The sequence below is a fragment of the Stegastes partitus genome, unplaced genomic scaffold, assembly GCF_000690725.1.
Source record: "Stegastes partitus isolate 25-593 unplaced genomic scaffold, Stegastes_partitus-1.0.2 Scaffold914, whole genome shotgun sequence".
In the NCBI taxonomy this organism is placed as follows: domain Eukaryota; kingdom Metazoa; phylum Chordata; class Actinopteri; family Pomacentridae; genus Stegastes; species Stegastes partitus.
Genome location: NW_007578645.1, coordinates 250758 through 266205, shown reverse-complemented (window position 1 = coordinate 266205; position 15448 = coordinate 250758). Strand labels below are relative to the sequence as shown.

The 15448-nt window shown below is 40.7% G+C and overlaps 1 protein-coding gene across 3 annotated transcripts; it reads right to left on the bottom strand.

Moving 5' to 3' along the window:
- Window positions 1-1324: 1324 nt before the first annotated feature.
- On the bottom strand, window positions 1325-15105 carry LOC103366173 (dual specificity mitogen-activated protein kinase kinase 4-like). 3 transcript variants are annotated; one of them, XM_008293828.1, is made up of 13 exons: window positions 14670-15105; window positions 13794-13829; window positions 12871-12903; window positions 9918-10020; window positions 9653-9827; window positions 9432-9551; window positions 9219-9338; window positions 9071-9122; window positions 8862-8989; window positions 3907-3984; window positions 2410-2558; window positions 2204-2249; window positions 1325-2114 (listed from the first exon to the last, which is right to left on the bottom strand). In XM_008293828.1, the coding sequence occupies exons 1-13, from the start codon at window positions 14818-14820 to the stop codon at window positions 2001-2003; spliced, it is 1305 nt and encodes a 434-aa protein (XP_008292050.1). In that variant the 5' UTR covers window positions 14821-15105; the 3' UTR covers window positions 1325-2000. The 3 variants fall into 3 exon arrangements, with proteins under 3 accessions (XP_008292050.1, XP_008292051.1, XP_008292052.1); XM_008293829.1 differs by lacking the exon at window positions 12871-12903; XM_008293830.1 differs by lacking the exons at window positions 12871-12903; window positions 13794-13829 and having other exon boundaries at window positions 14670-15104.
- Between the last annotated feature and the right edge of the window lie 343 nt (window positions 15106-15448).

Below are 15448 nucleotides of genomic sequence, written 5' to 3'. Positions count from 1 at the left end.
TCTTAATGAAACAATTTGTAATAATTCATACCATTTTTATTTATTTTTTAAAAGCAATATTTTTGGGGGGACATTTTTATATTTGTTCTAATTGTAAGTTTTTACATAATTACACCAGCAGCTGTACGCATGATGAATTAAGTGTATTGTTGATCTTCTTCTTTTACCTGATGTATGTATGTATTAATTTCTTCTGTCTATGAACTGTGTTTTTCCTGTTTGTGTCTGCTTGTGTTGACTGCAGCATGGGTGAAAGGCCCATTTCCCTTTTCTGGGGCCTTGGAGTTTATCTTTAATCTTGAATCAACAGTCAATTTTACAATTAAATCTGTAAACTGAAGTCTGAAGTTAAACTAAACCACTTTATGGACTATGGAATGTAAATGATAATGCTTCATTTTTTAGTTTTCAGAATAAGATTTTACATTTTACAAAACAATGAGCTTATAGATAACAATACATACAATAAGCAATAAGTTCTGCCGTGATCAGTTATAAATGCTACTGTTGCATTAATGCATCAGGAGTACATTTCTGATGCCATATGTGATGTTGTATCAGTTACAGGAGTCATTTTTCTGCAGGATGAGTTCTCCAACTTCTGACACCTAAAGGACAGTTGAGGTACAGTATTTTAAACAGGACCTTTACTTGCAAAACTGAACTATTTTAAACTGTTGCATCAGTACCATTGTTGAGGTTAAACCTCTACAAACATCGTCGACCCCTATATTCAGTATATTATTACATTTTTTTTTACACCCAAATACAGATATAACACTTTAAAATAAAGATGGACCTACTTTGGCAGGACCATAAAGACATTTTCTCAGTTTGATGAGAAATAATTTCACTGACATGCACAGAGCAACGTCACTCAGCAGCTGTGAGATAATCTAGGAACCTGACTTGTCTCAAAGCATCACCACAGGACCTCAGTGATGCTCTTGTGGTTGGATGTGAGGAAATTCTTGCAGCCACATTTTAACAAGTGATGGAAACTAGGAAAGTGGAAGCTATAACAGCGGTGGATTAATAGTTTTTATCTGATCCCACTGTCACGTTGAAGTATCCACATACTTTCAGCTTCGTATGTTCTACAGTATATATATATTTTTAAAAATCCATTATTTCTTTATTGTTTCTCATTATGTTTCTCATATCATATTTATTTTTTTCTATATGATATACATTCATATGTATATATCACATAATTATTTAACACCAATATATTTTGGACCATTTATTATTTACTCAAAATCATTAACGTAGACATACTGTATTTATGTTCACTCCACTCAGAAATAAAGAGACAGAACACACCTTTTCCCTTCTCTTTCTCTCTCTTTATTCATATATCAGCATAGAGTCCACTGCACAGTGAGCGCTGACTGGACTGCAGGTCCGGCGAGACTCTGACCACCAACACTTTTAAACTGCTTTATACCCAGAGAAGCACAGTTCCATTAAGATACCAAACACAATGCTTTCATTCACGTACATGGAAGAGGTGGGACAATTCACAAAGAGCATGATTCCAGTATGTCGAAGAGTCTCCAAATCAAATACGCCACATGATTTTTGGTTCTATAAATACAAGTTCCAGGTTGCTGTTTTTTTTTTATTTTCTTCTTCTTCTTTAAATCACTGTTACTAATCACTGAGATGCGTCCTCATCAAGATGAGTCATGATTGATTGATTCAGCTGCTATTATTACTTAAGTGACTGTGCGTCTGTGTTTGTGAACAAGAGAGAAACAGAAGTGAGTTAATATATTATACAGACATGACTGAAATGAACACCGCTTTTATTGCAAGTGGTGCTTTTATTTTTTTTTCTTTTTATTTTTTTTAGGCTTTACAATTCTCTTTTAACACTGCAATAAGGGGACCAAGCAAATTTACACGAGGATTTGTTTTGATTACTTAGTTGCCTTTTTTTTGTTGCCGTTGTTGTTGCAGAGGGGTGTGTATATTCACTGACGTATCTTGTCCTGCTATCAGTCCATATACATGGGGGAGCTGGGAGAAGCTGGCATCTGATCCAGGATCCTGCAGACGTAACCGGCTACGTCTGCAGAGCGCTCCTCGTACATCTGAATGAACGGGTCTTTCTGGAGTGGGCAAAAAAAAATAATGAAACATTAGCACAAACTCCTATGAGAAGTACGTGAAAGATCACGGTGACTTCATACGAACTCACCAGTAGCTCTTTGTACTTTGGCCTTTTCGATTCTTCCTTTGTAAGGCTTCAGAAAAATATGAAAAAGACAAAAATGCTGTTCAGTCATTTGCCCACCAGGGGGCAGAAGAGCACAAGCACTCAATCTCCTGATATTAGAAAATCTTAGAAATGTATTTAGAAGTAGCACAACGCTGCAAAATACATTTCCAGCAGCCTTTTCTTACCACACGTTGACAAAGGCGATGAATTTGGGGGAGAAGCGCCTTTCCTCCGAGTTGCTGAGTTGCGGCGGGTCTCCTCTCACCACCTGGGTCAACTGGTCAAACACACTGTTCCACTTCGGGTAGGGAAACCGTCCTGTGGCCAGCTCATACTGAAACATGCACATGGAACGTGTTTAAGGCAAACTAACTACAAATCAGGTGTGGAAAAACTACTGCAAAACAGCGTGTTGTAGGGAAGCTATGAAAAAGACCTCTTTACCATCCTGAAATGAATAGACTTCAACTCTATAAAGCATTAATCTTTAGGGGAAAAGAGCAGAGGTGCTATTCCACACATTTAACACTCTGAACCCCAAGCATTTCATTTCTGTAAATAGTGAAAAAACAGTGGTTACACATACAGTTCAGCCCAAAACTCCCTGAATTTTTGTCCCTTGACTGTTGGTCACAGCCACTGTTTTATACTGATTCAAGCAAATAATTTATTTTTAGCAAGTTTTCAAATGTTAAGACATATAGAATAAAGTCACTGACAAAATATCAGGGTTATAGGATTACATTTGGTTCTTTTTCCCAGATGGAACTGCATGTCACTGATAAGTAGTTCAAAGAGCATAAAAAAGTTGAAAATCAGCCAATTCTTTATGTTTTTACAGTTTGTGGCTCTGATCAACGTTGTACTTTTGGTGATGTTTTTCAAGATAACATGCCTTTTAAATCTGCCAGCAGGTTCAGAGAGTAAATGTGACGTATTTGTTAAATGTGTTTATGGCGCAACAGTGGTCAAGTTCATTCACTGTCTTGTTCAAATGAATAACACATCTTACTTGGAAACCTTTTACAATGAAATAACATATGCCTTTCATGCTGCTGCCATGGTTTATCCTTTAGGTTCCACTATAAGTTCTCAAGCTTCGAACCTTTTTAGTGTATGTATGTTCTTTAACCAGAGCGGAAAAGGTTCTGCACTGGTGAAGATAGTGTGAAATCTAAGACCAATATTTTGGAGTGACAGTGAAAGATGTCAGCACATTTCTTGCATCTTAGACAGCTCAACACTGTAAACAGGACTTGGGCTGATCTGGGTGGTTTACCACCTCTGCTGTGGGATACGATGCCCAGGTGGGTTTATTGCGAAAGAGTCCACGTACCGCTGAGCTCCCACAATAATGATTTTCATCAATTAGACCTTCTTAAGGTGCAAACAGTGGTTGCATTCTGATCCAACTGCCTGTTTGTTCTGAGAGATATGAAATTCAGTTTTTGCCGAAAGAAGACCAAATTGATAAAAGCAGTTAAAACATTGTAGGAGCCCAGCAGCAACGAGGTTCTTTGGACGTGCAGGTTTTTTCTTCTAGAAACAATGCTCACATGCTACAAAATACTCAAATGTAAATACTGAACACTAAGGATGATATTTTAGATACTTCAGCTCTTTTAAATAGCTCTCATTCACATATTTGAGTGATGTCTCCACGTTTTAAAGTCAAAACTTACCAGTGTGATTCCCAAACTCCAAACGTCTGAGCGGACATCGTAGCCTTGCCTGGACGCACTGGGGTCTATTCTCTCTGGCTGCAAAACAAACAAACTCATTTTATGATCACAAAAAGCGGCAAACACCTGGAAATTGCACTCTGGGTTTCAAGGACAGGTGACATGATCCCCTTACATGTGCTTTTTGATGGTGGAAATATGCAGAAAAACTGTTGTAGAAATGTTGTAACCAGCAGCAGAAACCATTTAGGTAAACAACTACTACTGAAATATCCTGGTTCTCAGGTGATGCCTGTAAACACTGGAAATGGTGACAAAAGTCCCTCTGTAAGCTTACATTCTGATCATGGGAGAGAGATACAAAGCCTGTCGTGCAGCTTAATGAAAAGTGGCTCTGAATCACCTCTCCTTTTATTAGGGCTGCAGTCTCCAGGCTGGCAAAAGCAGTGAAATGTCACATCTTGAGGAGTTGGAGCCTCTTTTTTTTTTTCCATTTGCTTGATTATGGCTGGAGTTGTAGCTTCAGTCTATTTCGAGCCCATTTTGAGAAGTTTTCACCCCAAGTGTAAAGCCTCCGAGAAGGTCGACTGGTTGGTTGAGATTCTCTCATCTGATCAGAATCTCATTGGTCGGACCAGTGTTACTTAAAGTGCTACATCAGCAGCCTTCCAGCATTAAATCATTGTTTTTAGCAGCAGGAGAAACAGCCCTCCTGTGAAAACCTCCATATTTTCATAACTTTAAACTTTCTCAATGCAATGGAGACTGCAAGGTCAAACTTATTTAACGTTTACTGGACTTTATATTCATGAATAGTTCTGAGAGATAAGGTGAAGACAAGTAGTTGATTGAAGACCAGGTGCGATTTCAGTCGATTTTCTTTGGTTGAGTACAGCCACAGTTCTTGTGGAAAGAAACTGTTACTTCCTACACATTGTCTGAGCTTACATCAACCAGCTTAATTCAGTTCAGAGAGAATAATTAAAATGTGCTTTGGTGTCAGTCTTAAAAGGTGCTGTAGGTTTTCCAAACCACCAGATGTCACTGTGCTTGTTGTGTTTAAAGCCCCACAGCTTTAAGTCTTTATTCTCTATTAACAGAAAGAGCTCCGTAAGGCTACAAAAGTCACACTTGAAAAGTTCAAAGGTGTGCCAAAGATTTTAACTGGGATTTTATGATGTAACAAATCTCGCTTCGAATGCTTTTAATGCCAAAAGAAACAGGTGTTCCCATATCCCAAACTGGGCCCCCACCTAACACGCTCGCCTCTGAGAATACCAAACCAGCTCATCACCTCTGGGCATGTTTTCACCTGCACAACTAGATGCCATCAGCTCCGGAGCTCACAAATAAGCAGCGTGTTCTTTCATTCCTACCTTCTAACACCACTTCTGTCATTTACAGCCTCCCCTTCACTCCATCACGAAACCACAGAGCAGCCGTGGTAATGAAGTGTGTCAGACGGCTGCAGAAATCTCCTGCTGCTGTGCAGAGAGGAGGAAGCACCTCGCTGGCCCATTTACAGGCCTGAATTAGATGCTGATGTCACCCCAGCAGAGTGGGACGGTCTGTGCTGCAGCCCTGATGGGTTTTATAGAGCAGCAGCAGCTGACTACTGCATAGAGCCTGCTCACATCTGCCAACACTGAAAAGGTTTAGCCCCTCCAATTACTGCACATATAAACAACATTAGTGAGGAAGCAATTAAAAAAACATTTTTATGATAAGGTGACTGCAATCTAATGGGTTGAAAATGTCAAATGTTTGTGAGTTGCAGCTTCCCAAATGAGACGATTTTACATCTTTTTAATCTCTTGCTGCTGAGAAACGCTAAAGGAAACTTCTGACGAATACTGGATGAATATTTGTTTAACACAATGCCCAAAAGTGCATCCAAAGGTCGCACTGTTCTCACTCAAACCAAACCACCACCAAACCTCAGTGCATTTACGCTCCATTTTGCACAGTTTTAAACATTAAAAACCTCACACTATTTCATTTCTGGGTCACCACAACAGAGATGAGAAGGTAAAATAAATGACGAGCAAACACTGCATATGAGCACACACAGGCAGAGACGATAATAAGATGAACCTGCCAGTCTCCATGTCTGGAGATAAGGCAGGTTTTATTACAGATGAATGTCTGAAATAGAACTATCTGACCACTATATTGCTGTCTATAAACCGTGCTTATGAAAACAACCTTTAAACAGCATGAAAAGACAATAAAGACAGACAAACACTGAACGGATCAGCGGACGCAAGGGATGTACTTTGAGTTCTGAGCGGAAATGTCAATAGAAATTACATTTTACGGTGATGACGAGAATCTGGAGCAGCCCAAATTAATAAAACTCAACACTCATAAATGTAATCTGGGCTTTAAGAGAATGATAACAGAAGTTGAAGTTTTTTTGCTTGCAGCAGTTTAGGAGTTACTAGTTTATTGAATACCTGCAGCATCAAACAGCAGCAGAATCCATATAGGCTTCTCTACAGAAACAGAGGTATGGGCATTTATGCATGTGGAACAACAGCAGTAACTTCATCAACTATTTATAATCATAAACATCCTCAGGGTCTGAGCTCCGTCACAGGTGTCGGGATATTTCTATTTTACTTTTGGTAAAGTTACAGTATCATCACACATGGACAGAATTTAGGAAAAATGCAGCTTTTTGTTTGTTCATTTAAAGCTGCTGTTGACTTGAGATGTCCAGTGTATGTTTTCTGTTCTTTTTACATTTTCAAGGATCCTCTTTATCACAATGCAAGCTCAGAGGCCTTTTTCACACATGTAACCAATAATATGGAGTGTACTGTGTTTCATTTCAAATCTTGACCTGTCTGAGCAAAGCTGGAAGGAATATTAATGTCAAAGTGACCCATGTCTGAATTACAGCATGCAGTCGCTTACACAGATAGATATCGCTGCAATGTTAGATAATCCATGTCCAAAAAAGGGCTGAAATTAATATAATTCAGCAGCTTTTGCCTACAGAAAGAATAAAACAGCCAAATTACACAAACTTCATGATAACCACGACCACTGAAAGCTCCAAACTAGAGCTACTGCTTCTGTAAAAATCTAACTTCCACCTGCATCCAACACCTGACTGCAGCCCGAGGGAAAGAATATGTTCTGTACACGTTACTAAACAATAAGTCAGGCTCCCCAGCTGCTCCGAAGCCGGTTGCTCTACGTCATTGAGCCTGCAGAAACCAGCAGCGCGGTGATCACACACCTGGCGAGTACGCCAGCTGGAAACACGAAACTGGAGCTGAGATTCCTGCGCTGTGAGTTCACAGACGTGGGAAGCTGCTGGGTGACTTGGTTCAGGCCGAGTCATGAATGAAGCAGCCAGCCTTGGCCTTTCCGAGGGCAGAGAGTGAGTGGAGGTGGCGTACCGCTGGGCCCTGATAGCGCCTAACCAAATTTAGAATGGAAACTGCTGTGGAGGGACCGGGAGAGGGAGGTGCGCCCAGCTGACGTAACCCCAGCCACAGAAAATAACCTCCGAGTGATGACGCCACGATGAGCTCACCTCTGTGAACGGTGCTCTGTGCTTCACGCAAGTGTGCAGGACAGACAGTGAAAACCATCAGTGATGCGTTTCTGGATTCATTTAATCGTTGTTTGGTTTACAAACATTAAAAATGCTCATCAGCATTTCCCAGATCCTAAAGAGATGTCTTTTTTGCCCTATCAGCAGTCCTAATCCCCAAAATATTCAGACACAGAAGAACTGAGAACCCTTACAAGTGACACACTACAGGCAAAAACAGGATTTTTTCATGCACCTGTCAAGTTTTGGGCTATTATGTCGTTTTTTTAAGAGAAGTGGAAAGAAAACATCCAAAAAACACACAAGTATTTATTTTGCTATACTTTGTCTGATTGCATCTGCACATTTCAATCATATCTTTAATTCTCAAAAATTGTTTTTCATTCATAGTCTGAGCCAGAAATGTCAACTTAAGTAACCCTGACACTCACCAGACCTTCCAGTCTTATTGTCCTATCTGTGCTCTGAAGCGTTTTTCAGAGAAGTTTGTTCATTTATCAGTCACAGCTGGATTTATAGAACATTTAATTCCTAAAAGCATGATAAAAATAATATTTTTTCTGGCTGTTGACAGTGTTTTCTGATGCATGGATTAATATAAAGAGATAACTAAAATCCCCTCTGTAAAAATCTGTGACTCAAATGCTCAAAAAAAAAAAAAAATTAAAAAAAGAAACAAACATTTGAAGGCATGTTTTGCCAAATGCTCAGACTTCTGTTCTGGAAATGAATGCAAAAAAAAGTGCAGATTTAACTAGACATTGAGTCAATTGTGTTTTTACATTTATTTTATCAGGGACTGTTTTAAAACAACAAAAACGATGATGATGGGAAAACTGCTAAAAATCATTTGCATTAATCAGCCCCATCGATTTGGCTTTTTCAACTGTCCAGTTCAGCTCAGCCTGTGCCCACTGCAGCCTTATATTCCTGTTCTTGGCTGACAGGAGCCGAGCCTGAAGTGCACTTCTGCTGTTATTGCTCATCTATCTTAAGGTTGCTGTGAGTTCGAGCTCTTCACAACTGCATTGAGGATGTCTGAGCTGGTGCAGACTTTCTGTCAGCTCCAAGCAGCCTCACGTCTGAGCTCCCTCATCAACTAAGTGTTTCTGTCTGCAGAACTGACGCTTGCTGATGTGATTTGGCATCATCCTGAGTAACTCTAGAGACTGTTCTGGTGAAAAATCCAGTAGCTTCGGAAAGACTTCACCAACAATCACAGTCACATTTTTGAACTGAAGCTCCTGACCTGTACGTGCAGGATCTGATGCATCACCCTGCTGCCAATCAGCTGACTCACTGGGTAAGTGCATGAGTAAGCAGGTGTTCCTAATAAAGAGCTCGCTGAGTGTCAAGGCCAAGGCTGGCTGAAAACTGTGTTACTTACTGCCATGTATGGTCTGCAGCCTGCATCTCTGGTTTTGGCGATGGAGTCCACCAGCTGACCGCTGATGCCAAAGTCACACAGCTTTATGTTGCCGTTCCGGTCCAGGAGGATGTTTGACGGCTTAATGTCTGAACGAAGAGACACATCCGGTGAAAACACGTGTGATAAAACATATAAAGCAAAGCGGAAAAGGGCTCATATCCTCTTACCTCTGTGTATTATTTTCAAGTTTTCTTTTAAGTGGTTAAGTGCCTTCACAGTCTGTAAAAATACAAAAAAGTGGTTTAGTGGCGAGCGTTGATAAAAAAGGCTTCTTCTGATTTTGAAAACAGGGAGATGTGCTCGGTCAAAACTTACAGCTAATGTTATTTTTCCTAATATTTCTTCTGGAATCACGTCGTCTAATGAGCAATATACAAATTTGTAAAACTTGTCTAAGGAGGTAGCCATAAGTTCCATACAAATCCAACAGTCACCCTGAAACAGAAGAAATCCAGTCACTTATTTCATTTTAGCTTTTTAAACATTCGCATCCCAGCACAGTGCAGTAATAATGTGACTTTATCGCACCTCTCGGAACAGGGCGCCATAAAACTGCACGATGTAAGGACAGTCACTACTCCTCATAACCACGTCCAGGTCCATCAGCAGCTGCTTCTGCTCCTTTTCATCAACTGTTGACCGAATTCTCTGCAAAAAAACAAACAATAAATAGCACCCATAAAGTGTTTTAATCTGCACCTAACAGCAAAATTTCAATGTTTGTCCAGACAAAGACGGGTAAAGATCACCTTGACCGCCATGATCTGGTTACTTGGCTTGTGCACCATCTTGTTGACGGAGCCGTAAGCCCCTCGGCCGATCTCGCCCAGATCTTTGAGATCTTCAGCCGTGAAGTCCCAGTGCTGCTCTGGGGAGATCTTCAGCTTTCCTGATGACTCGATACTGTGTGTTCTCAGCCTCTCTCTGATGTTTAAAAAAATAAAATACAACTCAGAAATCAGCGAAATTTGAAATAACGGCTGAACTGGCACAAAACTTGGAAAGCCGGCTCACATGTGCGGGTTCTGGAAGGGCGGCCCGGCCGTGTTCAGTGTGAACCTAGTCGTGGGTTTGATGGGAGGGTTGGCAAAGTTGAGCTTCAGGGCTTTACGTTTACCTGAGCGGGAGGAGAGACGTTAGTCAGAGCTGAAATGATGCAACAGCTGCTGAGGACGGAGCAAGACAGAAACCAAACTCAACCCACATGAAAGGTCAGGATGTTTGTGAGTGAAACAACACCAAGCATAAAAATGAGACAACAGAGGGATGGAAGGGACAAATAAAGTCCAAATTCACTAAAAAAAATCAATGGATGTCATGCTTTTCAGGGAACTAACAGCCTCTGCATCAGCATTTGTCGGATGTCCAACAAATACTCACCTGCAGGCCTTTGAACAATTTGCAAAACAAATAATGAGGCTGGCAATATTTTCCATTTTATATCTTAAAGAGTGTATTTGTATCCAAAGCCTGACATGTCTTATTCCTCTGTGACACAGAGCTCCCATGTTGCACTGGGTGATATATTCCTGCATCAGCATGAACACACACTGCAGTTTTTAGACTTGACACTGTCCTGCTGCCACAAATACTCATTGTAGCATTAAATTTGAATAAATCTGCTGCTGAAAATAGTCTCAAACAACAGCAAGGCTTTCTAAAAACTACAGTGTTCAGCTGAGTCGGGCCTTTTGTTTTTTAGTAAATAAACTATTGGTATTGAGGACTGTAAAAAGCAACATTCACTCATCATGCCAGTCTGGGTTATATACTGCAGTTCAGATATCTGCAAAAATGTCAGAATATAGTGCATCTTTCTTTGTTTAAATATCTTTAACTGCTTTATCCCATTAATGTAAAACAATCCTGTCATTAGGGAATCCCGTTCACTCATTTTAACATTAAAGGAAGACCTGCCATAACACAGTCAGCTGGCAGTCTAATGCAACAGCTCTGCAATGAATCCTCCTTCATGAAGGTTAGAAAATTACATAACAGTGTTGTTCAGCTGTATTACTTTATATAAAGATATTTGTTGTTCTGCCTTCCCTCACTCATTTGAATGGGATCAGACAAAACAGTGCAACACAATACACCTCATATCTTATATTTTTCTATGTTGCAATGCGAACAAACAGTACTGCGCTAAAGTCCAGAACATTTAACAGTGAAGCGCCTGGGTTGTTCATTTTGCACTGTTTATGATATTTCATACATTGCCACAGTTCTTCAGTGGATGTACTCTGTCTCAGTGTTTTCTGTCTCCACCTGCTGCAGGACTTCTTGTTCATACTGTAGGTATCTTACTTTGTTTTGCAGAATAAATTCAGAACCTATCAGAAGCCTCCATGATCACACTGAGGATGGATATCAATTGAAACATCTTAAAGGTTTTAAACCTTTGCCCAGTACTATCCAGCATGTCAAAAACCTGAAGAATAAATCTGTGTCATTGCAGTGACAGACAACATAATACAGAAAACCACAGGTGCATACTACATCCTCCAAAATGACCACTCAGTTGAATCAACACCTCTCTGAACACTGTTTTATCTTCATTAAGGGAGGATTTACTGCAGGACTGCTGCATTAAACTGCATTAGTTTTAGGTCGACCTAATAACGTGGCAACTGAGTGCAAACTGTGCACACAAATCTCTGACAAATAACAAATGAATGTCATCTAACTGTACATGTATCATCATTTTGCACAACCCTGACTAATGCTGGTGTCACCTCTTCAGCAGCAGCAGCGCAACATTCAGCTATTTATCAGCCCGATGCTCTGGTTTGGCAACACTGAGAATTTAAATACTCATTAAGCAGTACTCCAGCAGTGTGCTAGTGAAAGGCAGGAGCTACTTTTAAAACTGGCTTTAGCTACTATTTTGAGGTATTTACATGCAAATGGCGTATAAATATGCCTATATAAATACCCAAAGGTATGCTGACAGCGGATTAAAATTCCACTGCTCTGTTAGCAGACTGTAGGAAGGCTAAGAATCCTAAAATCAATGCAGTTTTGATGCAGAAACAGAAATCTAACATGCTGCTAAAACCACCCACAGTCATAATGCAGTCACACAAACCCAAAAGGTAAACATGAAACAGAGAGAGAGAGCGAGAGAGAGAGAGAGAGCGAGAGAGAGAGAGAGAGAGAGAGAGAGAGAGAGAGAGAGAGAGAGAGAGAGAGAGAGAGAAAACCGCTAATATTTATCTGGATGGAAACATGCTTCTCAGGCCAACTGCTTTGATTTCACCTTGAATCGAAGGACAGCTCGCTCCACCCAAAACACCACAAGAATGTGCGTGCTGGAATTCCAATAGGCTTCAGTGCAAAGCGTCGCTTGAAATGACAACTTTAGAGTGTGTGTACCTTGCCTCAACAAGCAAGTGCTATGCCGAAGTGCACCCATGCCAAAAAAACAAATAAAAAACAGACAAACCAGTTGGGGAAATGTGACAACACTACAGGCACTACTTTTGCTGGTTAGTTACACACTGAAAACCAGTGAGGTAGAGCTTCCATTACAGGCTTTAATTGGGCTTTTCTTTAGCTGGCAGAGCTCCTCTATCACACTGAGAAGGGACAAGGGGTTGGGGAAGGGAGGGGGGAAGAAATCTGTTGAGAGGATTTGTGCCAAAATATCAATGGAAGCTCTGAATTTGAGGCTTGTGTCGATGAGAACAGACACACCTTTCCTGGGACTGTTTCTAACAAGACAATAAACTGCCTTTTTGTGCAGCGCAGGTATTCTGAAGAAGCCTCTAAAAATCTATAAGTGCATCATGTGTCTGACAAGCTGCAGCCTTAGCAGTAAGATACGGCACAAGCCTGCGTGAACCCATCAGAAGTTTTTGACTTGGATTAGTTGAGGACAGCAGGACAGACTCCCCCATACCAGACTGTCAGGCGGAAACAAAGGGATGAGAACTGTTGGTGCTGAAGCAAAAGAGGTTTGGCTTACTTGGGGGAGCTCCAGACAGGTTTATCTGAAACCCTAGAGGTGAGAAGACAGCTTTAATTTTCTTGTATTTCACCTTCAACTTGCCAGCTCTTCCTCGAGAGACTGATTGATCAGATTGACTTCACCGTCCCTGGCTTCACAAATCTGCCCACTTCTTCCCAAAAAAAATCTCCAAAAGGTTGACAAATAATCACAGAAATTGGCCGTCAAACATTCTATCGCGGGTTAAATGCATTTTTGGGAGGGTAATGCATTAGCATGCACACGAGGTCATGAAACAGCTACAAGCACGATGAAGACTCAGTCAATGAAGGAGGCAAAACGACCTGCAGGTAAAACAAAAAAAAGGGGGATCTGGAAGTGAGTATGAATTACCATCATGGAGTGGTTTAGACAGAAAAACAGATTGAAAACATTATATTTTGTTCTTGGGACAGCTCACCATCAGTCAGCATCATGTCAGGAGTTAGGAATCATTAGTTAGCAGCATTAGGGTAAAAAAATGAAATTCAATCAGGGAGATGTAAATGGAAACAACATTACACAACACAGCTACATGTCAGATAATTATGAATTTAAAATCAGATAAATCAAAGCATTTCAAGGCTAGGGTATCACTACTGTTAGGCTTCATTAAAGTAGCATCTACTTTATTGTGCTGGGAGGTACCAGGGATACAAAATTAGCATGCAACACAATTGTACTGATTAAAATCATTGATTCTACACCAAACAAGCTATATTCAACATCATCAATCAGGGAATTTTATATCAGTAGCGAGAATAATTGTGCAAAATCAAAATGTACGGCAGGTGCGATTAACGTTCTCTTTAGAATTTATTTCATCAAGAGTGAAAAATTGGATTTCTAATCAAATCAAACGTCTGATCTTAATCTACCAAGTCAGTAAAGTGTGTAGCTACCTGTTTCACTCTGACATCTCCAGCAGGTGTTGGACTCTGAAAGTTAAAATGAGAGAATGTTTGTACAAAAATATAGCATTGCAATGAGCATTCGGTTTAGTGGTGCCGCTTGTTTGGATGTGTCAAGACAAAGCCGTCTCAGGTTTCACTCCTCACTCTGTTCAAGACACCACAGAAAATCACTGCTTAATAAATGTGCAGAGAATGTCTGGAAACCAGCCAAACTTCATGATCAAATTGAGCTACTTGATTTTGTTTTTTTGCACACTGCCATCTACAAACACAGAATGTGACATACCTTCATTATATATTTAACTGGGATGGTATTTTTGATGAATTCGGCATATTTAACACCAACATAGCTCCAGTATAATTCATGTGTGTGTGTGTGTGTGCGTGTGTGTGTGTGTAAGAATAGCTTGGATGTCAAGGGTGCTGCAGCCCAAATTAATAAACACATATTTAATCCATTCGGCATAGTTTGTCTGTTTGTAATATATGACTGAGTTAAAATGTCTAATCCGAATCTACTATATTCTTAAATATTACCGCGATGCAAAATTAGCAGTTTTTTGAATGGAGTTTGGCGTAGCAATAAAGAACAGAATGTAACGGGGCTAGAAAATGACAAAATGTCAACAACAAGGGAATCTAATACATTTTAAAAGAAATTCTGTCTTCCAGTCGATGAACACAGATAGCTAACAATCGTCCTCTTGGGAGAGAACTGGCTGCTAGTCCGCTCCCCTGGGAGGATTTTCCAGCCCTGGGAGTAGCCTGAGCCTCCCACGGCTAGCCCTGCTAACGTTAACCTTCACTGCAGCACACTGGGCTCCCCGCTTCCAGCACACGTTCCCCCCACCGCCGTGCACTCACCCTGCATGCTGCTCATGGTGGTAATGTGCTGCGACTGGGACTGGTGGTGGTGGTGCGTCGCAGATCCCGCGTTGTTGCTGCTGTTGTGGCTGCTAGGTGTTGTTGAGTTGTTAGGACTGGGAGTCGCCATTGTTGTGTGTTTGAATTCCATCAGCAGCGCCGGGCTGCAATGCAGAGACGCGGAGAGGCAACTTCACCGCTTCCCCCTCCTGCTACCGGTCCCCGCCGCTCCTCTAACGGCAGCTTTACCGGCAGGTAGCGACCGTACAGGAGTTTATTCAGTTATTAGAAACTGCTGGAAGTTTTGGGGCTGCGTTAACGGACGCCTATGTAGTAACGTTAACAAAAACAAACATCCAGCTAAGCTAGGCTAACTTAACTGGCTAACCGAGAGGCTTTACGAGCCGCAATCAGCTGACCGAGTGACACCGACATGTCAACACCCACAGACCGAACCGACACAACCGGCAGCTGCTGGCGGACACACTGCCGGTGTTTACTACCGGTGCTTTCAAAATAACACACAGTGTAGCCTGGCTAAATGCTAACAAGGTAGCTTTGTCAGCTAAACTTTAGCAATGGTGACTATAGCAAACCAAAACTGCCTTAATGATAAATATGTAATAAATAAATGACTCAATAAATACATAAGTACATACATTCATACATAAAATAATAAAAACGGAATCTAGAATTGAAAGCCTTACCTACCAAGCAAATTTACGTTAGTGGAAAAATAAAAAGTATATATATATATATATATATATATATGTTTTTTT